The 26,818-nt window shown below is 39.8% G+C and overlaps 1 protein-coding gene and 1 pseudogene across 5 annotated transcripts; both read right to left on the minus strand.

The window, feature by feature from the left end:
• Positions 1-8,144: 8,144 nt before the first annotated feature.
• On the minus strand, positions 8,145-13,073 carry LOC147530405 (protein FAR-RED IMPAIRED RESPONSE 1-like). Of its 4 annotated transcripts, none has more exons than XR_015229247.1 (5): positions 12,791-13,073; positions 11,842-11,996; positions 9,541-11,519; positions 8,784-8,846; positions 8,145-8,479 (listed from the first exon to the last, which is right to left on the minus strand). XR_015229247.1 is itself a non-coding variant. In XM_086651376.1 (3 exons), the coding sequence occupies exon 3, from the start codon at positions 11,515-11,517 to the stop codon at positions 9,610-9,612; it is 1,908 nt and encodes a 635-aa protein (XP_086507502.1). In that variant the 5' UTR covers positions 11,518-11,519; positions 11,842-11,996; positions 12,791-13,073; the 3' UTR covers positions 9,385-9,609. The 4 variants fall into 4 exon arrangements, 2 of the variants coding, with proteins under 2 accessions (XP_086507502.1, XP_086507503.1); XR_015229248.1 differs by having other exon boundaries at positions 11,849-11,996; positions 12,791-13,050; XM_086651376.1 differs by lacking the exons at positions 8,145-8,479; positions 8,784-8,846 and having other exon boundaries at positions 9,385-11,519.
• Positions 13,074-14,763: 1,690 nt separating this feature from the next.
• Positions 14,764-20,817, minus strand: LOC147530406 (uncharacterized; annotated as a pseudogene). The gene is made up of 8 exons (XR_015229249.1): positions 20,711-20,817; positions 19,187-19,336; positions 17,356-17,774; positions 17,221-17,273; positions 17,022-17,059; positions 16,071-16,503; positions 15,304-15,570; positions 14,764-15,049 (listed from the first exon to the last, which is right to left on the minus strand). The product of XR_015229249.1 is annotated as an uncharacterized LOC147530406 (transcript).
• Between the last annotated feature and the right edge of the window lie 6,001 nt (positions 20,818-26,818).

Here is a 26,818-nt window from a genome sequence, read left to right on the forward strand (position 1 = left end):
CCTCGACACGGTCGACGAGCTTCGAGATATGGCAGTAATAAGGAATGCAGCATACCAGCAAAAGGTAGCCCGTCATTACAACCGGAACATCAGGGCTCGTACCTTCAAAGTAGGCGACTGGGTGCTCCGAAAGGTTTTCCAGAATACCAGAGAGGCTGGAGCAGGTAAACTAGCCCCCAACTGGGAAGGCCCTTACCTAATCACCAGGGTGATAGGCCAGGGAGCATACAAGCTCCAAGCAAAAGATGGGCTTAACATTAACAACAGTTGGAACGCCACTCACCTAAAGTTGTACCACTTCTAACCCTACCTCTTTACTTTACTTACCGCTTCTAATAAACACTTGTTCTGACTTAAGCATCGGAGAGTCGGTGGCCATGCCACCGACTACCCCTCTCACCCATTTTGTGACAGGATTCTTGACAATAAAATGGGACACACCCCATTAGACCTGCTGGTCTACCAGCGTAGACATAGACACCTGGTGAAGTTGGTTCAACTCCCAGACCAAGGAGCATAAGGGCAGTTGCGGCTCCAGTAACTCGGTAGCATACAACATGCCCACACCGAACCCCTCAGAGGGGAACAGGGAGTACCACATATTCTTATTTCCTCTGTCCATTATCTATTCTCTCCTCAGAACATTACTGACTTGGGCGTCGGAGGGTCGATGGCAATGCCATCGACCACCCTTTCTTCTTTTCTGTACAGGTTGATTATCCTACGGTAGACATGGGCAAGCTGGAAACAGAACACTCTTCTCCCACCTTGCAGCATCAACAAGGATGACGACCTAAGCCCAGAACAAGCCTAGTCCGACCTGAGGGAGAGTAATACATGCCCTTACCTCCTTTACATAATTTTTCCTTTGTCATCTCAGGACGATGCTAACTCGAGTTTCTGAAGGTCGATGGCGTTGCCATCGACCACCCATCATTCCAGTGTGCAGGCTGGCTATCTAACGGCAGACTTGGACAAGCTGGGGAAGGACGCCCTTCCCCCATCCTACGATGTCGACGAGGATAACAGGACAAGCATGGTCCAACACTTTGCCTAAGGGAGAGTAACACATACCTCTACCTCCTCTGGCTACCTTTTTTTTAACATGTAAAAAACTCACTAACTCGAGTTTCCGAAGGTCGATGGCATTTGCCATCGACCACCCCTCTTGCAGCGTGCATGGTCGGCAATCTAATGGCGAATTTGGACAAGCTGGAAAAGGACAACCTTCTCCCATCCTACGACGCCAACGAAAATGACAGCCTAAGTCCAGAGCAAACTAACTCTACACTTAGGCTGGGGGGACAATAGATGGCAAGATAGTGTTCACACGGACAATTCGACACCTCTGCCCAGATGACGCTTCCCCGCCGTTGGCATGCATATCCCTGCCCAGATCGGAGTAGTACAAAGCAAAATGCAGGGCACAACTTACCCTCTACTCAACAAGCACATACCAAGGGTCACTTCGTCAACTCTCTTATGGCCAAGCATGACCTCCTAATGCCTCTCAAGGGGGCTAAGAGCCAGGCAGAAGTCGAAACGCCTAACAGCGTCCCGTGCTACAAAGTCAATTTCGTTGCCCTGCCCGCTATCTACATGAACCAACAGACCAGGTAAGGCAGGAAACGACAAAACTCGCGTCAACATCGACAAACAAACAATAAATATCACTCACTAGCAAGTCTCCACCCCGGAGGCATCCACGACACGTCACGCCAACCAAACAAGCTAGGGCCCTGCGCGAAGAAGTACCGGTCGTATCACCGTCTACCAATTCAGACGGCCCGGGAGCTCTAAGCTTCACATCCTTAGGTATCTTATATTTCTTCCTGATTCTCTTCAGACATGTGTTGGTAATAGCAGATGGAGGGTTTATCAACACCACAGGTCGCCCAGCAGGAACACGCGAACTAACCCCGTCTTGTGTCGAAGCCCCATCGTACTCACTAGAAGAGTCGCCTACCCGTTCGTCCATCCTACGGAGCACACGTTCGAGTAAGAATAAGGTACTCCTACCAAGGATCTAGCCTAGCCCCAGCAGTGGTGGCAACAAGGTCCTACCCTAGATAACTTGGCAACTACAAGACCAGCATGATTCTGCCCTGTTATTACACGTTTTCTGCCTAGCATGGTCCTACCCCGTCACCACACATATTCTGCTATGGATATGTTAGGTTCGCTACACTAACAAAGCACGCAGAGAACACAATTTGGCCGAATTCTACAACAAGAGTAAAACAAGGCAAACATACGGCTACCCTAGCCCACATAGTCATGGTAAGAAATCTCTACCCTAGCTTGCACGGCTACCACAAGCCTAGCGTGATTCTACCCCGCCATTACACATTTTCTAGCATGCACGTGTCAAGTTCACTATACTAACATGGCAAGCAAGAAACATGATTTGGTGGAATCCTACCCTAGCTTGCACGACTACCACAAGCCTGGCGTGATTCTACCCCGCCGTTACACATTTTCTAGCATGCATGGGTCAAGTTCACTATACTAACATGGCAGGCAAGAAACATGATTTGGTGGAACCCTACGCTACCACAAGATCAAAATACGGAAAACATGCTACGAATTGTTGTCGAGGAGATCAAAATATAAGTTTTTCTACCAACATACGAAGAACACGAAGAACACGAAGAACGCTGAAGAAAAATTCGAAGATTACCTCAAGATCTTCAAGTTTTTCTCTCTCCTAGCTTTTTCTCCAAACTCCACTCCAAAAAATGACTCCAACAAAACACAAGGGTCCAAGACCCCTCATCCCCTTATATATGAGTCGAAAAGCAAGTTAAGCGGACCACGTCGTCCGACACATCTCATTGCTACACGGCCCGTCTAGAACCTTCAAAGGCGTTATGGACGAGATGCCACCAGTAAGAGCAAAACTTGGCGGAGTAATTTTGCGAAGACTCAAGGTCGAGCGAACGACACTGGTCGTCACGTGCCGAACCGGCTTACTTGTCGAACCAAACCAACGATCCGGGAACAAAAACTTCAGGTACCTTTCTCCAATATATACGTATCATATATATATATATATTATATATATAAAAAAAAATATATATATATATATATAGAGAGCCTCGGGACAGGAACCTGCTCGGGACAGGGCAGGAAGCTTCCTGCCCTGCGTCCCAGCAGGGCAGGAAACTTCCTGCCCTGCGCGTCCCAGCAGGGCAAGGAGCTTCCTGCCCTGCGCGCACCTGCAGGGCAGGACGCGCCTGCCCTGCGCGCACCTGCAGGGCAGGACGCGCCTGCCCTGCGCGCACCTGCAGGGCAGGACGCGCCTGCCCTGAGCGCACCTGCAGGGCAGGACGCGCCTGCCCTGCGCGCACCTGCAGGGCAGGACGCGCCTGCCCGCCTCAGCTCCTCTTCCTTCGGTCAACCCGACCATCTTTCCCCCCTGACTTGCCGCGTCCCGAACATGGCCAACGCTCTGGCATCCGTCTCTCTCCATCAATTACGAGTCTCCTTGACTCGCTAGCCACCAGCTATGGTACCGCTTTATCCGACTCATGTCAAAACGCTTCGGCGTACCACACGGGAAAACGAAACAACGATACAGAGCTTCCGGGCACGATTCTAATAGTTCCAGCTACAACTACTCCCTAAGTCAGCCACTCGCTAACTCAGGGAGTGGGGGACAAACTGTATTGGCAAAAAACAGCATTGGGCCTTCCTTATGCGCCCACCCTCGTGTAACATATGAGGGGTGCCTTCAGTAGCCTCTACGGTCTAGCAAGGAAGCCCACCTAAAGCCCAACATGCCTCGCAAGCCCAGAAATTCTAAGCAGGCCTACCCAAGCCCACGCTCCTGGCATGCCAAGATAAAGTCTGCCATGACGATCCACCCACACTCCAGCTAGTTGTGCGTACACGTGGCCAAATTGTTAGAGATTGGGTCAGTCCAATCCTAGCATTCTGCTACACGTTGGGGTCATGGTACAAGACCGAGTCTTGCGCTACTTTGAAGGAGTGGTGGACTATTTCTACTGGCAACGAACAGGCTAGGGCAACGGGTATCGTAAGGCTACCCTTCTCTCTCAAGAGATCAACGGCCACGGAAGCAGTCTAGTGTGATCCTACTATTGCGGATCCAACAACCCTGCGCCCTCAAGAGCGGTTACTATCCTCTACACCCTATAAATAGAGGAAGCCTCACTCTTGGAAAGGGTTCAGACTCTCACTCGAAAACTACTTACTTATTCTCTACTTAGCACTCCAGAAGTCTACTCCGATCACTTCAATCACTCTATACTAAGCTCCGGCTACAAATCACCTACCCCGACGACCTCTGGTCTAAAGCTAGCCTAAGGCAGAGATTCCGGTTAGAAGCTTCCACGAAACTACATCGGAACTTGCTAGAGGCTTCTCGTTTCTCTCATTCCCCGTTAGTCTACCCTTCTGTGAGCAGGAGTCTACCCTTCTGTAAGCAGAGATCTACCCTTCCACAAGCAGAATCCTACTCTTCCATAACCAGAAGTCTACTCTGCTGACCAAGTAGTCCAGAAGCTACCACAACTCACCATTCCGTAGAACCGAGCTCCGGCCACTCTACGAGTCGTGCCACCCCGACGCTACAACGATTCTACCATCATTAGTAACTCTATCTTCGGTTTATTCACTTTATTACATCGAACTAAGTTACTGACTTGACCGTCGGAGGGTCCTTGGCCGACACCATCTCCGGTGCCCCCTTTGGACTTCACGGTTGTGTTTCCCTTGTGCAGGTTTACAGGCTACTGGTACCCGTTTTCTACCCTGACGTTGGCCCGACAGTAGCTGTTTCCTTCTCTGACGTCTGCCTACCCGTCTACCCGGCTACCAGAACCGACCTTCTGCCCGTCAACCCGTCTATTTGGAGGCCCGAAGCCTAGTTGCTGGTGCCCACCCGACGATCCTTCTAACCGTGTGACTTTCTACCCGTCCACAAGTACCTATTAAGAATCTCTAAGATTTGTTATTTATTAATTTTCACATTAGATTTTGTTCAATTAAAGCCAATTATTTAATAAGATAGGATGGAAAAAATCCTATGGTTAATATGTGATCTATAAGATGGTATGAAGGGGTCAAGTTAGAAGTCAACAAGGAGTGACACATTTGAAAGATCTTATTAAGATAAGATAATCCTTAAAGAAGATCTCTTTTGTTTCTTCTTTTAAGTTGAATCTATTTTTCTTTTAGATTATGACTTTTCCATTTTGACATTTATTTATGCTCGACAGATTTTAAGGAATAAGGGAATGGAGTAAATTCAAATCACAATTTTATCTTTGGATGCTTTTTTTTTTGTTGAACTATCTTTGGATGTTGTATCCAAGTTATTTTTTTTGATGAAATATCCAAGGCAACCAAATACACTTACACAAACATTTAGCCATATATATAACGTTTGATCGGCACATATAGTTAAGCGGAATGTTATATATATTTACCACTTTTACCGGTTCTGTTCGCTGTTATTTGCATTCACCACCAGGATCAGTTTTTGCTCTCAGTCTCACTTTTCATATACATACATTTTGGTCAAATAATCTTTCTGTCAAGAGACGATTCCTGGCGTCTTTTAAACTAAATTAGAAATATTCGTGGAGCAAGAAATAGAGATACGGTTGATATTTATAATAAAAAAGAAGCAAACATCTACATAAATAATAAGTTATTAAATAGTAATATTAAGTATAGTTACAAAGTTTTAGGAATTATGATACTAATTGAATAGGAGAGACATGGACTCTCATAGTATCACACAATTACATTTTTTTGGTTGAATAATATCACGCAATTACTTAGCTTAGGCACCTTATGAACAAGCCCGACAAAAGACTTAATATGATTCTTTTTATTTCTCACTGAAAAGAAATATGACCAATAGTGGTTCGAATGTATATAAAAAACATTTCTTTCTTGGCACTTCCTAGTATTAGTGTCCATAATCTCACGATAGATTTTGATTTGAATGGTGATTCCCACATTTCTTTCTTGGCACTTCCTAGTATTAGTGTCCATAATCTCACGATAGATTTTGATTTGAATGGTGATTCCCATCCTACCGATGAATAACTAAGTTCAATGTTTTATAAGGGTAGCTCTCGGTTTTCAGTCGGTAAAATCATAACGGACACTATTTATATTAAATCCGAAAGATGTTCTGACTTAGAAGTTTGAGTGTCCGTGTGCATCCAACAGGGAGTAATATGTAACTCGAAGTTTCCGTTGGTAAAGACGACAACCTATTCCATATGAACCAAATCGAATAGATTCCCCCATTTTTATTTTTTGTTTGTCCGTACTCATGCTGCCAAAGAAAAACAGAGAGCAACATGAAGAAAACAAAAAACAAACTGTACATAAGAAAAGTGTGAACTTTCCGTTCACATTCATTTGTCAGTTGTAAAATAGTTATTTGTATATTTGATCACAGAGAAAATTTTTAAAAATGTCCACAGTTGCTATTGACGATGTAGTCGACCAATACAGTCTCACAGTTCCCCCCGTCTCCACTCTGGGACCTCTTGACCTATACATGTTGCAGCCCTCTAACCATCTCAACTGATAACTTACTAAGGGAAAAAGCTTAAATCTGTATAGAAATTAAAAAATATTGATCATCCCCACTGAAATATGTAGAGACTTTTCTTGGAAGCAAGTAGATGTAGGTGTGGAAATCTGAATGTTAAACCTAGAATCTAACAAGAATCATTGTTTTCTGTGTTTGGGCACTGTAACTTATCATTTTCATCATTTGAATGGTTGAATGGATCATTTCATTAGATTGAGAAATTGAGTGTTGAGAGTGAAAAACTCTCTCCAACAACTCAACTGCCCTAGAAATGGAGTGGGAAAACGAGAACGAACAGAGGGGAAACAGAGAACTTTAAAGAGAGAAACACTAGAATACTATATAGGAGTAGGGTTAAGAGTTATTAATTCTATATCAACCGGAAGTCTCTCCGCGTGAATGAAGATGAGCAACTCTTTGGGGCTCCCACATGGAGTACAATGGGCATCCAAACAGGCAAGTATGTAGAGACATCCATCGGGTGAAGATGATGGGCTCAGGCATGGACAAAGTGCCTAATAGGGTTTCCCACCAAGCCCTGGAACAAGCCATCTCTGTCTTCGGGTGCAGTCCTACACAGGCCTTTTCGAATTCGGGCAGCCATGTCCGACCAATATCAAGCTTTTTCTCCACCCTTAAGTGAACGACATAATATATAGACTAAAGGATCAAGATCATAAACCCCGACCTATTTTCCTGCCCAAGTTGAATGCAGTAAGAGATACTTAGACTAAAGGATCAAGATCATTTAGACCCTGATTAGGCCTACCTGTGGCACCTGGACAGAGATGAGCTTCAGAAAAGATAGCTCTAGTAAGGAAATCTATCAGTTGTCGCAGTTGTCTGAAACTTCTTTTGTGAAATAAAGAAAATCACAAGACCATAAACACTTGCATTCGGCAAAGAGTGATATGCGTCTAAATCCTAATCTCCAAATACTATAGCATTTAACCATTAAATGTGTGATTTATAAATCAAGTAATAGATGATAAGTAACTAGCAATAGAAAATTCGACTTCATAAGAATCAGGGTAAGATAGAACAGACAATGTCATCATGTTAATGCTCTGGACCTAACTAGTTGAACAACAAAACAGCCTCTTATCTATCTGATTCAGATGGTTAAGTGCTTATGCCGTATAAGTCTCTGTTCATGTCAACTACAATCGCAGACCTAAATGTTCAGCTAAGAAAATAATGCAGAAAATATATAACAAACTATATATTAAACATACTTAAAGCCTCATCCTACCTCCCAAATGTTTTACTGTCTTACCTTGTAGAATGGGCACTGAAACTGAGAGTCTGAGACAATAGAAAACACCCACTAGGCATTTTTCCCGTGTAACATAAGCATGATACAACGTCAGTGTTGTGGAAAACCATATCAGGATTCACATTTCAATCAATTGCCGAACTTCGATAAATCAACCTCAACGGAATGTTTCTAACTGAGAGTCCGAGACAGTTGAAAACTGTTCACTATCCATCCAGATGAACACTAGATGGGAATTGTTTAACCAAAAATTTTTAAATGAAATAAGATTTGAATGTGATATTAACATAATTCATGAATTGCTTACTATGTATACAAGGCATCATGTACAAATACTAAAGAACATTACATTATGTTATTGCATCTATAATTTATAAACCTGTTTATAAAAGCTTTCCCCCACACAAGTAACATCTATTTTAGCGTAATTAACAAAACGTTTCACAAAATAGAAGCTAGCACTATTTTTCCGTAATTCACAAAATGTTTCACAAAAGGTTAAACAAACATGAAAGTAAATAATGATTCAAACACTCGACCTTTACTGAAAGCATTATTTGATGTTATTTATCTCTGACTTGATTCAAACCCCTCAATAAAGTGGCAGCAAGTGACATGACCACCTAGACATGATCAATGTATTCAGCGTGTAAAATAGACATCTTTTAGAAATTGAAAGAACTATCATATGAGGCAAGCAGATATGTAGAATGAACCAAAAGCCAAAAGACTAAGTTAAAGTAAAGGGAAAATTTTATGGGTAAAGGTTGATTGTAGCCATTATAACTGAACCTGGCTTTCAGGCTTTGGCTCAGTAATCTGTTCTTACTTACTAGTTAGTCAATGTACAGATGAATCGGTCTTACCTAACCCTGAACTCTCGAGTTTGTAATTGCAATGGAACCTGTACAGATGAATCGGTCTTACCTTACCCTGAACTTTAAAGTTGGTAATTGCAATGAAACCTGTAAATCAGAGATTTTTTGTACTCTGAAACAGATAAACAAAACCTTCTCTTCAGATCTTTTAGAAACATAGAGAAAGAAATGTAAACATTAAGTGCATGAAATGATACAGAAAGTAATTATTAGTGAAGCGAACTGTTGAATCATAATGGTTAGGGTATTGCTATATGTACTAACATAATCTTATGAGTTTGATTCTCATGCATATATAGTAATAATCCTAAGAGCATATATAACATTTTTTATGAATACAAGTCATGCAAACAAAGTATAGCATAGAAACTATGAAGCACATTACTTGAATCTGGTGGATTGTTACAGAGAAGAAGTGCTGAGAATTGAGATAGGAACTTCAACCCTATACAGTGAACCGTGTGATTTAGAAATGTGTGTTTTGTGGTGTGCCAAATAGTAGAATAAACGTTATCTTTCCTATAAGAAAGAATGATTTTCACATCCAAATATTTTTTGGCGAACAAACCCTCTAACGAAGTTGTTTTTTCAACTATTTTGGTTATAAGGATCCAGGGACGACGATGCCATATCTGCTGTCCAAAATCAGATAAACCATTCAAAGTAAGCCACTATGATTTCAAGCCATTCAAAATAGATTCAGGGCATTTCGTGAAATAAACAGAAGTAATATGTCGGTCTTAAGAACCACTCAAAAAGAAAAATTGAAAAGATAGTTACAAACTAAGTCCAGAAGCCATACAAACCATCCAATACTAATGTTTCCAATGGGCCATGACTCCATCCGTTCATCCATCAATTGAAAACTCGAGGTACTAGCACATCTCGCCCTTCGACTTGCTTGTCCTTAAACAACTACCCATTTTATCCTGAGAATCGACGTTTAACTTATACTTTTCCATCCAATCTTGTAAATGAGCTGTGCATTTCTCATCCTCAACAGCTAGATCTGCTAGTTCTGTGAATGTAAGATACAAGTCATCATATCGTTTTTGCTCAGGTGTTGTATTAGTGTTCACACCAATCTTCGTATGAGATCTTCTGACATCCTTCCTCCACCTCCTGAGGATGTATTTATCCGGTATGACCTTAACTTTATTTCTACACAATGCCATTAATGCATGTCGGCACAAAATCCCCTTAAATTCAAACAGAAAACAACTGCATTTAACTTCACACTCAATCGGATCAAATAACACCCTACAAACAACATCACCAAATTCCTTGCACTCTGAAATGTTGTATTCGAACACGGGACCAAGCTCCCTAACATCTACATAGTCACAAACCATCTTTCCAATAAGTTCCTTTTGAAATTCCCTAAATTTATAAAGTGTGTATATGTTCCTCATTTGCTTTTCTATTTCGAATGGACTCACACATTCCATGTCCAAATTATATGACCTAAAATCTTCTTTTGCCTCTTTTTCATCTTTATCCCTTAAAGCAACACAGTATTGTTCAACAAAACCCTTCAATGTCGTTCTTGAGTTGACATATCCATCCAAAAAAGCTTTGTTACCTTCACCACGTTGAGTACTAGACATTCCGGCCGAAAAGTATGTTTTCACAAAAGCTGGTGCCCATCGTTTTCTCTCTTTGTATAGATTATCCAACCAGTTATCCTCCTCTAAGCTATATTCATTTATCATATGTCCCCACTTATACTCAAACTCTTCCGGACTAAGCGTGTCATAAACAATACCTTGAAGAGTAGAACTTATCAAGTCGAATTGATTGTGCTTACGAAGTTTTTCAGTTACCTTTTTCATTACATTCCAAAGACACCATCGGTGTTTTGTATTAGGAAATACGACCTCAATAGCTTTTTGCATAGTTGTGTCTTGGTCCGTTATAATGCCAGTTGGATACCTATCATCCATACAAGAAAGCCATGTCCTAAACAACCAAATGAACGCCTCCATGTCTTCATTAAACAATAAACCACAACCAAAGAGAATAGACTGTCCATGATGGTTAATGCCAACAAATGGGAGAAAAGGCAGATCGTAATTTTTTGTTAGGTAAGTCGTGTCAAATGTCACAACATCTCCAAATTCTTTGTAGGCCTCTCTACACCTTCTATCTGCCCAGAAAATATTACGTAAGCGACATTCATCGTCGAAATCCATGCTATAGACAAAACCATTGGTTTTGATTTGCATAGTCAAAAAGTATTGTTGAATCGCCGCTTTGTCTCCTTCGGAAAGACGTAGCACCCTCATTCCTCTACAATCTCTTTCTTCGGACGGGGTGTTCTCATGTCCACAAGTATCAAGTTGTCTGGCCACACGTGCATTAATCTTTCGATTACATCTATAATGACGGACTCTTCCAGGACTAAGGATATGATTGTGCTCAAGATTGACAATAGTAATTTCCCATTTCCCACTCCCGTTGAGCTTCGCACTAACTTTGGCATTGCACCCACTCTTACTACTAAGTTGTGGCAGAACAGGTTTGCTTTCTTTCGGCTTATTTTTGCCACCTCTTGCACAACATACTGAAACATATGTTAAAACTCCATATCTTTTTTTCTGTGATTTCTTCCTAACTGGGTATCCCGTTCTTCTAGCATAAGCAAGACAATATTCATACAATTCGTCGACGGTACCAAACTCCAACCCAACTCTAGGTACTTGTAGGTTTGAGTCAACATCTTCTTGTTTGTCATCCTCAACCATTGTCTCCAAAACATTGAGTTCCACATTACCTGATTGCATTTCTATAAAAAAGAAAATACAATATATCAACATAAAAAGAACCGTAAATACAAATTAGAAACACACATACCCTAAATATGCATTAATATAAAGGTGACTAAATATGAATCAGTATAAAAGTACCCTAATATATTTAACCATTTCTGGATGAAATGGATCAAGTATCCCACACATTGTATCATTTCATTAGAATCAACGGTCGTGACCTAGTAATAACGTTCATATCATAACATGGTTCTGATGTGTCTAAATCATAACCGTACATTATATCAGTAATAAGTAGTTAAAAGAACATGTAACACAAAACTATTTAGCTATGCTTACCTCTCACCTCGTGAGATTCAAAACACACAATGCAGGCTTCTGAAGTTTTTCGGTTAGAGAAAACAAAGGAAAATGGAGGGAACGGCTTTGTTATGCTTTTGAAGTGCTTCTGTTGCCTGGAGAAACAATGGAAGAGGAATGGTTCGTTTTTTTCTCTGCACAAAAGGGAAATGAGATCAAACAAGTTATTCAATTATTTTTATAACTGATTGGCACAGTTATGCGAATTATAAAATAAGGAGGACTGCGGAAAAATTAGGGGGCAAATGAGGGTGCAAAAAAAAAACTCATTATAAACCATGGAAATACAACATAGTGACAGTCGGCTAACGTGGTCGGACACATCTGCCAGCAAGTCGGGCAGAGTATTATTTTGAAAGATAAACATAGCCCAAGTTGGTAATGGAAGTACAATTTCTACATTAAATTTCATTTCTCTGGTAATTGGTAGAGTAGTAGTAGTAGTAGTAGTAGTAGTAAAGGAAAATGCAGTTCCCAGTTCACATTAACCCGAGTTTGTTTTTTGTATTTTCAAAACAGAGAAAAAGTTTGATTTTTCATTTAATCTGAATGGTGAGAAAGAAGGGGGAAACTTGATCACTATCTTGCAAAATTTTGTAAATTCTGATTCTAATAAGAGAAACAGATTAAACAAGAAAAATGTTTATACTCTAAAACATGAACTAGTAATCCTTTCTCTAACCGAAACCCTAGTTATGTGGACAGGAGAACTCCTGGAATACGGCCTGTGAACAACCAACTCGATGGTCTCTGATAAAATAACATGGAAACCCTAACTTCAAATACTAAATAACCAATTCATAACTCATAAACTGTATCCCTAACATGATAATTCCTAAATCATTGGTTTGAGAGAGGGAGACAGTGTGTTTTTGAGAGAGAGAAAAGAGAGTAAGTGAGAGAGAGAGAGAGATTAGAGAATCCTTACAGAGCGGTGTCGGATCAGTAACGAAACACTGCTGCTGACGGAGTGAAGAATTTCAGGCGAACCATATCGTCGTCTTCGTCAATCCAGATTCCAGAGTAGATGAGAGAGATGAGAAAATCTAGGGTTTCAGAAATTGTAAATGTCGACGAAACTATAATTTTGAGTAATAGCAACGGGTGAGGTTGTGAATTCTCTCCTAAGATCGCAACGGTCGTTTTTTCAGCTCTTACCTTCTTCCACGTGTGGACAATTTTTTTTTCTTTGTCAAAATGTTTATATTGTTTTTCTTTCGTTTTGTTTGTCAGTAGCAGCAGAATTTGTAGCAGAGGCGGCATTATTTTGGGCTTAAAGTAGCTGAGCTGAGAGCTGACCTAATTGATAGTCTTCTTTTGTATCTGTTTCCTGGGATCAAGTTCGCTTGTCCTGTGAATCGGTAAGACGAAAAAGATTTACATGGTTGTGATGAAATGTGCTTTATTTGCTTGGTGGTTTTTTTCTTCTTTACCTGACGATAGAGTCTATGGTTTTGTGATTTGTTATCTTTTCGGGTTTGGTATCATTCTGAGATGTTACCCCTTGAAGTAGTAGTAGTACTACATTACTCTATTCAGAATGTTATTTTCTTTCCTCAAAAAAAAAAAAAAAAATGTTTATATTGTTGATTTTTGTTTTTTTCAATCTAACATGATTGTATGAGTACAATAGAGGATCGCATGTCGTTTAACTTTGATATGTCATAAAGATGTAACATATTCATTAGCGTCGCAGAATTATCGTATAAAAGATGTAACATATTCATCATCGACATAGAATTATCGTGTAAAAGATGTAACATATTCATCGTCGTCGTAGAATTGTCTTGTAGACAAACATACACACTAATGGTCATAAAGCTATCCTGCACCACTTATTCAATGAATAGATGTAATGGTATAAGCGCTCCTACACTACTTACAATTGGACCATATTGTTTTATTAGTGCCCCTCGTTCGTTTGGATCGAGTTGATCTGTACACCATATACATATCTGATCTCAAGTGTATTTAGTAATGGTGGTAGAGTTAAAAAAACATTGATTTTTCATCGAAAATCGATCTCATGATCTCATCCTACCGTTTGGAGAGAGAAATAAAGGTTGTGATTCTAAGGTTTCGAAGATTATATCCTCTAGTGCGTTTGCCATGAGTTTAGAGAGAGAAAGAGACTTCAATGATGAACCAACTTCAGAGGCTTTAACGACTTATTGCATGGGGATTCAAACTTAGAGAGAAAAATAAAGTTTGTGATTTTAAAATTTGGCCTATAAGACCCATTGATTTCGGTATGGTTGAACCTGTGTTTGTGAACCATGATCGACATTTCAACGAGGAAGAACTGAGAGCCTTAGAGTCACATATAGGGGGACAGAGGCAAAGAAAGGAAGAAACTTACACAAAATCTTATCAATTCTTCATTTACTTTATGGAAGTGAAAGTTTCAGGTGCCTCTTTTGAACTAGTCTGCAAGGTCAAAACCCAACTCAAAAATTAGGTTTAAATGTAAGTTAACCAGTTTTGGCGCGAATACACGAAGGTTATGTACATTCTTCAGACTACTTGCTCCTTGTTATATTCTTTGGGCATCGTAAACCCAAAGTCATGAAACAGGGGTTCTTGTTGATTCGAACTAATTAACCCATATTTTTCTTGTCTGAATTCGACCAGTCTGACTCATCTGGCTCGGCTGAATCGTCTGACTCAAATTGATTCAAAATCAACCAAAATCATACTGAAACAAGTCAGGCATCACAATTGAGACAAAACAAACATTCTGAAATCTGTCCCAAATCCATTTAGACCAAGCTCTCAAGTGTCCATTTATCCGAGAGAGATATAGAGAGCAAGAGATATGAGAGCGCAGAAATGTCTACCCGGGTACCAGGTTAACTACATGTCTACATGGCTTCAATGGGTAACCACAAATTGCAGTTAGTGTTTCTTACCCAAATGCATTCATTTACTGAAACCTTCAATCTATATTATGAGATTAAAACTGAAATTAAAGAACTAAATGTTCTACTCATGTTGTCAACATAAAATACAAAAGGAACTCGAAAAAAAAAAGTGTTTCTTTCATGTTCTCTTTGAATTTGCATATACAAAAATGTTGTTATTGCTGTCTTATGCTGATCCCAGATGAATAGGCCGACTCACCTGAAGGTTTCTGCATTTCGTCCATACTTTCCTCGGATTCCAACCAGCATGCATCGGATTCCGAAATCTAAACTCATAAAATAATTACTAGCATTAAAACTTGAACAATACAAGGACAAGAGACTTAGTAAATCAGATCTGAATCTGACTTGAGGTCTGAATTGAGTCAAGTGGGATTTCAGAATGCTTGTTTTTGTCGGACTCGTGATATCTGACTCATGTGAACAACTGATTTGGGCTGGTTTTAAGTCCATTCGGAGGAGTCAGATTCAGTCAACAAGAAAAAAAAAACAGCACCTTCGATGGAGTTTGTAAACTTACCTTTGTATGGATGCTGCGGGTAGAGCAAGACTGTCCTGTTATTTCTTCAATGAGGAAATTTGAGGGTAGAGTCGTCAGAGGTTCCTTGCTACTGAATTCCTCTCTGAGCTTCTTGACAGCTCGAATTTGATCTGCAAGTGAGATTTCTTTTCGTTGTTTTTCTCTTTCTATAATCTCTAAATCTAGTTTCTCAATAGCCGGTTGAGTGCAAATTGTCAACACCCCATGTGCAGCAACTTGACTATCTAACATTTTCTTTCTGGGAATCTATGAGCAAAACAGAACGAACATCACTAAATTGAAACAATATCACAATCAAGCGTATATGCCATAAATATATCAGTAAAGAAAACTAGCCAACCAAATATAGGACAGTCCAGATACCGACAAAACGAGAGTTAATTCAGATAGCTAATAACTTGATTAGGTCAGTTTTTGGCCTACTATATCTCTTTATTGGAGTGTGAATTTTGATAATCGCACGTGTAATGTGTGTGATAAAACCCTAGCATACAGTAATAGCGGCATGAACTGTCAACTACTAGTCATGTATGAATTGCCTATGTGGTGTTTTGATCACCTATATTACAAATGGTCAAGTGCATTCTACTCTCGGTGATAGGACTCGTCGAAAAGCTAGACCCCGACATATTGCATGTTTATCCTGCTTGAGACAAATGCTATTTAAAACCTACGAGTTGGTTACGTACAACAATCATGTGGGTGATCAAAGTTACAAGTTATGCGAGATTTTATAGTTAACTTACCCTTGTTAAGTTTTCCTTGAGTTTTAAACCCTTAGAAATAGCCAATTGTTCTTTCTCTTCGGTTGACTTTCTCCGCGTTTTCCTCTTCACTTCGCCTCAAGCTTTTACTTTCTCTTCCTTCTCTTTTCTCCTTTGGGCAATCCTTGCAATCTTTTCTTCTTTTTCTTTTGCTATTCTAGCTTTCCTTAATTTTGCAATTTCTTTTGCCCTTATCTTGTCTTCAGCCAACTGAAGTCGTCGAGAAAGCATCTCTGCTTTGATCTTTTCATGACTATCCCAGTCTAGTTCTTGTTGGTCACGCCCACCTCGCCTAGCTGCCTCAGCAATGCTTTCCATCCATTGCATGTAAAAGTTCTCCCTCAACCTTACCAATTTCAAGCGCTTTCTCCAAACCCTTTTCTGGGCAAAGCTTATTTTCGCCTTGTTCTCCTCACTGCAAGAAATGGGTTTAGTTAAAATTTAAATCTCGTTATTCATATTCAAGTCCGACTCTCTGAGAACTACAGGATTAGAACATTTGAGGCATAGGTTCAGTGAGTAACACCTTATTAAGTAAGAATATGTGACGAGGAAGACTTTCAACAATTTGATCTCACTAAGATGGTGTTTGATTTTTCAATTTCGTATATGAAATGTGACTCGAGATATTAATTGACTCGAGTTTGATTTCAGAATGTTTGTTTACATCTTACTCATGCAAGTAACTCGTCTGAATGGCTGACTCAGGCTGATTTTGGGTTCATTTGAGCCTGACATAAAAGAAGTCCCAAATAAGAGCCCATTGTCTAAAACAAGCTAAAGTGGCAAACTTGCATCTAACCAAAACAAGTCAGACTCAGGTGAGTGAGATGCAAACAGTTGGAAAAAAACAAGCACCACCTAACGCTTAAGTGAAGAAGAAAGTAGATAAATCATCCAGAAATTTATTTCGCTATTATAGAGGAAGGGCACCTATGAGCGCGATGACATTCAGCCATCTTCTGTCTGACCTGAAAATGGAACAAATTCAGAAAAAGACATATTTAATAACATTAATCGAGCAAAGATCAAACAGGATATATGAGTGTACTTCTAAGAAGTTTTCTTGTCTAAGGTTTTCAACAGATACCATGACATTGTACAAAATTTACGGATGCTCACATGACTTCACCTTGGGATCACTCAGAGCCTCTATAGTTCTCCTCCTGATCTTCTCACGGGTCTCTGCAAATGAAAGATGGTAAATAAATAGTTAAATATAAGAACAGACTTCGCGTCCAGTAAATAAATTCTAGATGATCTTTACCTGCACTGTGTTTCTTCCCTTTGTTCCATGGTGTTTTCCCTTTGTTCGCTACCCCTATTTTCCTCCGTCTTTCACTTTCTCTCTCGTCCTCGTAGTCAAAGGGATCTAAAGATTCATAATCTGTGCCGAATTGAAATGCCTTGCAGGAACTCTTATCTCGAAGTACGACTTTACTTGCTTGCTGCCTTAGATGTTCCCCATCCTGAGATGGATCTCGGGCATCCGTGCTAAATTGCAATGTTCCGGTGGAGTGAACTCTCAAGATGGAACTAGGCATGGTATATGAATTATTTACGTCTTTCATAAAAGATAGACATGAATTGAATTGCATAGATGGTTGATCGACCGTATAAGTGAATATTGGCCTCAGAATGGTTTGGGGAACCGTATTAAGAGGCAAATTTAAAACCGATAATCTCCTAAAAGAACATTGAATATATGTTAGTATTACCTAAGTATCCAACTTTATATAAGAAATAATGAACCACGAGGACATGCATATGAACTTACTTAGGAATCAATGCAATTAACGTGCTTTATTACAGTATATAAATAATAAATAGATATATATATATATATGTTATGGACACTAAGAGTTTTTACATGAGCATATTAGCAGTACTGCATTTTCGTTCAGGGCCGGAATATTTATCAGAAAAAAAAAAGGAAAGAACTCTTTCATTTCAACTATTCGTTTTTTTTTTTGGAAACTTTGAATAAATAACAAAAAGTTTACCAGGACTAGGTCCAAAGACTGCCCTCAAATACAAGACCTAAGCAACAGCTTGCATTCGCCTAGAGCGAAATGTAACATGTCACAACTTATGCACTAAGGCCTCCCAGTTACATAAGAAATCTATGTACGTTTTCATTCTAGCTCACGTATGCATTCTACTTCAATGGTATACAATCCTTTAATGGAATTGGATATCTGACGCAGCACGAAAAACAAGCTTAGCAACGTAAGCTTGAAGATAAAGAAACTTACCAGCGTAAGTTTTGAATTGATAGAATTCTGGAGTCCACCAGAGAAAATAGAGTAGAAACTCAAATGATAATTGATAAAATGATAGAATGATCATTACAACTTACTAGGACTGCTTATATAGCATCAAAGACACCTAGGGACTACTAGAAAACATTAAATAACCTAGGAACTAACAAACAAAACAGAAAACATGAAAACATAAATTCAGACTTTGGATTTGAACAACTAAAACAGAAACTTTCCAACTTCTACTGCTGTCCTACATCAGTTCTGTTGCTGTCCTACATCAATATCTCTTCCTCAGACGATGGTCTTTCCTTGAAAATCCTGATGTCACCTTTCTTCATATGCAACACATGATTGCAACCGAAGTATTCTTCCGAGTCTCACATCCTGTCTCTGGAATATTGAGAACTTCTCACTATTCTAAGCATTCTATTACGTTTCGAGGAATTCCCCAAGACAAACCCAAAACCCTAAACCCGATTTAACTATTTGTGGGAGAGATGATAGTGCAAAAGTTTAGTAGGGATTTTTTGAACAATTTGACAGATAAAAAAAAAAGTTGTACTGAAGCTGGGTACACTTCCAAAGCAAAAGGGGCAGCAAGGTGCAGTTTACGGCACTGCAAACCCAAAGAAAAAAAAAACTTTATAGTGATCCTATTAAGGCTTCCTAGGACAATGTAGACTCCACATAGGAGACGTTTTAGCACACTAGTCTACTCTGCCCAAGAGTAGAAGTATCCGTGGATCTCTTCTATGAGAGAACCCAAGAACACCAGCCTCTAAAATTTTCACCGCAATTCAGCTTATATATAGTTTAGAGATTTCAATAACTTACATTTTGTAACACGCCAAATCCCAAATCTCAAGCATGCCGTCTTGAAACCCAAGATTAGAAACCTTCTAACTGGAATAACGAGCATTGCCTATCGCTGCCACGCTTTTATAAGAAAGTGCGTAGTCCTCCCAGTTTATTGCTTACTATATCCTGAAAAAAAAATGGGCAACGGGTTAAAATTGACCAGAAAAAATCCCTATCAATTGAGTTACAATTAGAAAATAATTATGAAGCATCGGTCTACATGTAGTACGTGGACAAAAGAAAAGCATGCTAACATGTGTTCTTGAACCACCAAATTTGTTTCAACATTTACAGTTCCAACCAATAAACGAAGAACATCAGCAGGGGTGATCCACAATCTACTCCTTCACCCAAGTATAGCATTATCCGAAACTAGTACTTAAGGGTTCATGGTATTAAAGTTGGAGTTAGTAACAGTGTATAACTAGATAAGGATTAGATATGAGGTTCACCGAACTAGAAGAACGGTTCACCATTACATGGAGCTGAAACAACAAGTTCCAATGAATCCAATCAATCTATATATAGGTGAGATCCTGGTTCAGACCGTTTCCGGTTGAATAACCTTGAGTACAAATTTATCTGCATATGGTACAAAGGTAACGACCAAGATTAATTGCCTAAATGTGACAGTAAACACAATAAAACCAATAAAACCCAAAAAGAAAAGACATTGTTATAGAAGTTGGTGTCCATCTAGGGAATTAGATCCATCATCCAAACCATATCACAAACCCCATTAACTGGTATAATGTAGTGCTTGCGGAAGTCTAAGACTAAAACTAAAACCATAAGATACATGGAGCAAATAGAACCCTTAAAGGAGATACTCAAGTTCAAAATAAAAACAAAGAAAAGACACAACTCAGCCTGTAATTACTTTTAAGGGGAAAAAATGTTGTTTAAACTATTAAGCACATTGTTAATGTGTTATCATCAAAAAACACATAACCCATTCACTTAGAGAATTTGGGTATTTTTCGTGAAAGATTTTGCAGCGAAACCGGCAATTCTGAATTTACTAACACATCATCACAATTTGGATACTGAAAGGCTAGTAAACAAGTGATGGTTTCATCAAAAAGTACTCCCAACTGCATTCTTAAACTATATTATGAAGAAAATCAAAACCCATGTCCTTTAAAAACAAGGAAAATGGCTAGAAATCTTACTAAACTTTCTATTACTAGGTGAGGTAAAATAAGAAGAAAAAAATGTCCCAAATAGCAAAACATAAGAAGTTTAATAAAAAAAAAACTCCCTTGACAAACTTCTGGAGATTTTTTTGTTCTGTTTTGTTGTTTAAATGCTAAAGTTTTCTCATTGTTTTTCCTTCTTTTAGAATAATTACAGTATGAGAAATTCATTACCACTGGATAAATATAAAATCCAAATTCAAACCACATCTAGAAATGAAATGAAATTGCAAGTATGAAGAAAAAAAATCAATTAATGGTGGAAGAAAAGAATAAAGGGTTTCAAGCTAGTGAGAGAACTTACAAATATTGCATTCTGGTTGAATTGCTGTTAGTCAATCAAAAATCAAACACATGAAAGTGAAATTTCAGACGTTTATGGGTTACCAAGAACAAGAAATTTTGGAGTTTGGGTGGTTTTCGTCTCAACAGTGGAGACCAACACCTATCTATATCATAATAAAGTTTTATGGATTAGTAAGCTGTATCAGAGAATGCCTTCATCACCGCACCAGTGGTCTAGTGGTAGAATAGTACCCTGCCACGGTACAGACCCGGGTTCGATTCCTGGCTGGTGCATCTGTTTTTATTTTTGTTTGTTTTCTTTTTGGAATTTTGACTGCAACAAAATAGCTTAAAGCCCGACGAACTAAATGGCTTAAAGTCCACATAAACTATTTGTAAAACATATTCTCAAAAGTTAATGTATAACATATTTTTTGACCACATGCTCTCGTCAACAATTTTTTAACATCTATACGATTTAAAATCAACATACAGATTGTTCCGCCAATGTATTGAGTAAAATTCAAAGTCAAACTCTAAGACTACGTCTCACAAACAAAAAATATTTTGGTTAAATGACACTCACAATTCTCAAATGTAGAACTTTAGTTTGCTCCGTTATTTTTTTATTGGTCCAAATTGATTCCAACTGAAGAGAAATCAAAACCCACCCATCATCACCATGTGCTAATGGTTTCCCTAAGAAAAAAGAATTGAACACAACTTCTAATGTGATTGTTTCAACAAACAAAAAGAAACTTCTAATATGATTTTAATGCATTCCTTGTTCCCAACTTAGATCCTCAGGTAATATCTCTCCTCTTGTTTGGTTTTTGTTACCCAATTGGAGAATAAAGAGGTCAAAGTTTTAAAGTGTGACAGAGAAGATAGAGGGGATCTGGAAAAGAAAAAAATAGTTACCGGACATCGACGATGGCAATTAGTCGTCCATCCTTGCCAGTAAAGGGAGATATAGTTTGGCGGAAACAAAATAGATCAACCGTGGCGGTGTGCCCTTGTGTTTTATTTTTAATGCATTCTTTGTTCCCAACTTAGATCCTCGGTAGTAGTTTTCCTCTTGTTTGTTTTTTGTTGTCGAATTGGAGAATAAAGATGTTAAAGTTTTAGAGTGTGTGAAAGAGACCTGGGAAAATAAAATAATTAACGGACATCGACGATGACAGTTTATAGTCGATCCTTGCTTGATGAGACATAAAATGGTCAACCGTTGACTGTCGTCAATAAGTCAAGAAAAGATCACAAGTTCAACGGGTCCACACGTCTCAAGGCAACATGACCGTTGAGTCCAAAGAGGTTTGTCACCCAAGTCCAGAATCAGTAAGTCGGAACACAACCAGGTCTTCCCCTGGGATTCAAAGGAGAGTTAGGTGGTCCACATAAGCAGGGTCGGTGCCTTACGCCCTAAACATGAGAAGGCAGAAGCGCGCCGCACGTTTACCGACTTAATCCCAAATCTTCATGAAGATCTCAGTCGATTAAAATCTTAAGTGTTTGATTAACTTGGGCTTGAAGAGTCTCAAAGGAGGAAACATCTTCTAGAAGATCTATCAACTTGGTAGGATATCTACGAAAGATCCTTGAACAAAAGAAATTCTAAATATCTAAGATACGAGATGAACTTTGTAGTGGCCAAAACTCGTATTAGGCCGACTTCGCCTAGGCCCAACCTACTTTGCATTAACATCACTTGGGCCCAACCCACTCGCCTACAAGTTCGACATTTTCCAGCGTGGAATCTGATCCATTAGAAGTCTGAATGGTTCCAACCCCATAGAAACATCCATCTAGACGAACAATAACCCATCAAAAGTAATAATACTCCAAGTACCCCTTGGTCGCTCTCAACCGAGCATGCGGGTTGTCGATTCAACCTCAACTCCCAAGATATAGCCACGTACCACTTGACTAGGTCAGTCGAAGACCCACGCCATCTCAAATGTTCTGAAGTCATCTCTGACTACGAAGAGTCTAGAGTCGAAGTGGAACAATCACAAGGTCAAGCTGGTTTAGGCGACATATAAACGGCTCGAATGAGTCTCCCTTAGGGTTCGGGGCACCCTAAACCCCAAGTATTTCGGATCTGACGGACTCCACGAGTCCATGAGTCGCCTATAAATACAAGGAGACTCAGACTCGAAAGGGATCAAATGTCAGCTAGAACTAGATGACTCGAATATCTTCTCAATCAGTCTACTGAACTTATTTCCTCTCTTGCACTTATTATCTTTTAGTAAATCATTCCAGAAGACGACATTTTATCTTCAAGCTCCAACACCCTTGAAGCTCTGTTAGAACCTCTGATCGAGTCGACTTCTCGACCTGCTCCAGGAAACAAACCTGACAAACAATCTCCGACCATTTTACGAGTCGAGCCACCCTCTGATGATACAACACGGTGATACCCTCGGCATTCCATTTATTTACTTTATTTATATTTTGTTGGCTTGATCAGCGAAGCCCCCTCAGCATTCCATTTCGGTGTTCCTAAGACTTCACGGTTCAACTTGTTTTTGTCTGTCTACAGGTCCAGCTAGGACTTCGTTCATCTCGAGGTCTATCATTCAACTTGTTGGTGGCCCACAATCGACCTTCTATTGATTGTGTGATTTTCAACCATCCACAAACTCAAAAGGAATCTCTAACTACGAAATAGTGGTTCGAATACAACACGGTGGATCTCAACTGCCTCAATTTCATCGTCTATCAACGATGGCAGTTTGTTTTTGTCTGCCTCAACTTCACGGTTCAACTTGTTTTTGTCTGTCTACAGGTCCAGCTAGGACTTCGTTCATCTCGAGGTCTATCATTCAACTTGTTGGTGGCCCACAATCGACCTTCTATTGATTGTGTGATTTTCAACCATCCACAAACTCAAAAGGAATCTCTAACTACGAAATAGTGGTTCGAATACAACACGGTGGATCTCAACTGCCTCAATTTCATCGTCTATCAACGATGGCAGTTTGTCATAGATCCGTGCCAGTAAGAAAAGGTATAGTTTGGGATAAACAAAATAGATCAACCGTGGCAGTGTGCCCTTGTGTTTTATTTTTAATGCATTCCTTGTTCACCAACCTAAATCCATGGTCAGTTTTCTCTTGTTTGATTTTTGTTGTCGAATTAGAGAACAAAGAGCTCAAAGTTTTAGAGTGTGAGACAGAAATCTGGAGAAACAAAATAAGTTTCGGACATTGACGATGACAGTTATCGTCGAACAAAGAGCTCAAAGTTTTAATTTTTATATTTTATTTAAAACCGCAAATTCTTTCACATTAGCTGTATAAGAAAAATCTAGACCGCACATACTAGGCTAGTCTCAAACTAGATATGGCAGTTGACCCATAGATAGAATAATCAGAGACGAAAGAAAGAAGGAAAAAATGGGTTCTATAAATTCGGGTCCCGCGGTTATTCATATGTCTTTCCCGCTCTTCTTCTCCTTCTCAATTCTTCCTTCAAATCAGATCCCTTTTAGGTTTTCTTCAACTTCTTTCAGATCATAACCACTTCGTTCCATTTCATTAATGGCCATGGAACCAACTCAAGAATCCTCCTCAACCCTAACAAAACATCATCCTCATCTTCAGGATCCTTCTTTGCTCGTTTTCTCAGGTTTTGATTTGTCTCAATCGTTTTTTCTTATAATTCTTTCATTTGTTATTTGAAATCATATAGATTGTAATTTGAATTCTAACTAACTATTATAATTTCTGCAATTAGAATTTTGTTGTGTTCGCAATCATAGATTGTAATTAGTTATTCTCCTTCTTTATACTATCAATTAGTGAAACTGAATCTCAAACTAGGGTATTCCCATCTCAGTCCCCACGATAATATACATGCAACACCCCTATTCGGCCACACCATTGCTAACCCTTGTCCAATCTCACCATCACCACCACACCACCGGATTTATACGTCCGCTTACCGGACGGTTCACGGGTCAAGGTTGAACATATTGGTACCATCTATTTTTCCAATAGATTTTATCTAGAAGATGTTTTTCATATTCCATCTTTTCAATTCAATCTCATTTCTATATCTCAAATTTGTAAATCACTTCGTTGTACCGTCTTATTTGACCGTAATTTGTGTCTTTTTCAGGACCGAACAACGAGGACGAAGATTGGGCATGGTTGTCTTCATGACGACCTTTACTTCCTTCGCAAGGAGCGTCCCATCCTTTCGATTTCTAGTCTAGTCAAAGATAGTTCTAATCATGAGTCTTTTCTTTTATGATATTGCCGTTTAGGTCATCCATCTTTTACTCGCTTTCAATATTTTAATTCCAAACTTTCGTGTTTGAATTTTAAGTTTTAATCTAATAAAGTACCGTGCGATGTTTGTCCACTTTCTAAGCAATGTCGTTTACCTTTTCCCACTCGTACCACCTCTTCTTCTCATATGTTTGAGTTGGTACATGCGGATTTATGGGGACCTTTTCCGGTCCCTTCCACCTCCGGGTGTCCATATTTTCTCACCCTTGTCGACGACTATTCACGTTGTACTTGGATATTTCTTATGAGTTCTAAGTCCGAATCGAATACATTAATTATGAACTTCTTTACTTACGTCTCAACACAATTTAATTGCAAAATAAAGACCCTTCGATCGGACAATGGATCCGAATATACATCTCTACAAAGTTGGTTTATCGAAAAAGGGGTTACCCACCAACGTAGTTGTACTTATACACTGCAACAAAACGGGATAGTTGAACGAAAACATCGTCACATTCTTGAAGTGGCACGTTCCTTACGACTTCAAGCTCACCTTCCTCTCTCCTTTTGGGGAGAATGTGTTCTCACAACGGTCTATTTAATTAACACGTTACCGACACCTATTCTTGATGGTAAATCTCCCCATGAAATCCTCATGGGTGTTCCTCCCAATCTTTCTCATCTACATGTATTCGGATGCCTTTGTTATGCCCCGAATTTCTTTAGTCAAAACAAAGATGGACGCCCGCTCTTCCGCCAGAATCTTCCTTGGATATCCCAATGGACAAAAAGGTTTCGTGTTTACAATATCTCCACACGACGAATTTTTGTCTCTAGAGACGTCACATTCGTTGAAAACAAATTTTCCATGTCCTCCTCCTACTCTTCGGCTACATCACCCTGCCCCCAACCGGCGCAGTTTCTCTCCATCGAAGACGATGACACTTTCGCCTTTCCGGCAAACAAAAAATCCCCCACTGTTTCGGCACCGAACAGCAGCACCATCACCGATGGAGCTACTGTTCCTGACGCCTTCAGGGATATCACTGATAGAGGGGTGCCTTCAGACACCCCTGATGGACCGGGTTCTGGTCCCTTTTCCACATCACCTCTCACCGGGGTGCCTTCAGAAGTTGCTGATGACACTCCCCAACCAGGAGCGCCTCCAGCGACTACGGACACTTCTGTCCTCGACAACTTCGTCTGAATGACCGACTGCCGAAGCAATCTCCGAACCTATAGTGGAGATTTCCGGTCGTCCAACACGGTCTCGCCGACCACCGTCCCATTTGGATGACTATGTGTGTTCTAACACTAGTTCCGTCAAGTATCCGCTTGAAAACTACTTCTCAATCAATTCGTTTTCCACGTCTCACCAACAATTCCTATCTTCGGTGTTAACCACTACCGACCCCAGCTCCTTCACTCAAGCAATGAAATCCTCTCATTGGAAGGAAGCTATGGCCAAAGTGATCTCCGCTTTGGAAGAAAACAAGACATGGTCCATCACTACTCTACCACCCGGCAAACTACCTATTGGTTGCAAATGGGTGTACAAAATTAAATTTAATTCAAATGGTTCCATCGAGCGCTATAAAGCTCGTTTAGTAGCTAAAGGTTACACCCAATTCGAGGGACTCGACTATAACGATACTTTTGCTCCAGTTGCCAAACTCGTTACTGTTCGAGTTCTTCTCTCTATTGCAGCCATCAAAGGCTGGTCTCTCCACCAGTTGGACGTTAATAACGCTTTTCTCCAAGGCGATCTCCATGAAGAAGTATACATGAAGCTTCCACCCGGATTCTCATCTCAGGGGGAGTCTAAAGTGTGTCGCCTTCATAAATCTTTGTACGGCCTTAAACAGGCCTCCCGTCAATGGTTTTTT

The sequence above is a fragment of the Eschscholzia californica genome, unplaced genomic scaffold (genome assembly GCF_041429995.1).
Source record: "Eschscholzia californica isolate CP2 unplaced genomic scaffold, dmEscCali1.0.p SCAF_7, whole genome shotgun sequence".
Classification (NCBI taxonomy): Eukaryota; Viridiplantae; Streptophyta; class Magnoliopsida; order Ranunculales; family Papaveraceae; genus Eschscholzia; species Eschscholzia californica.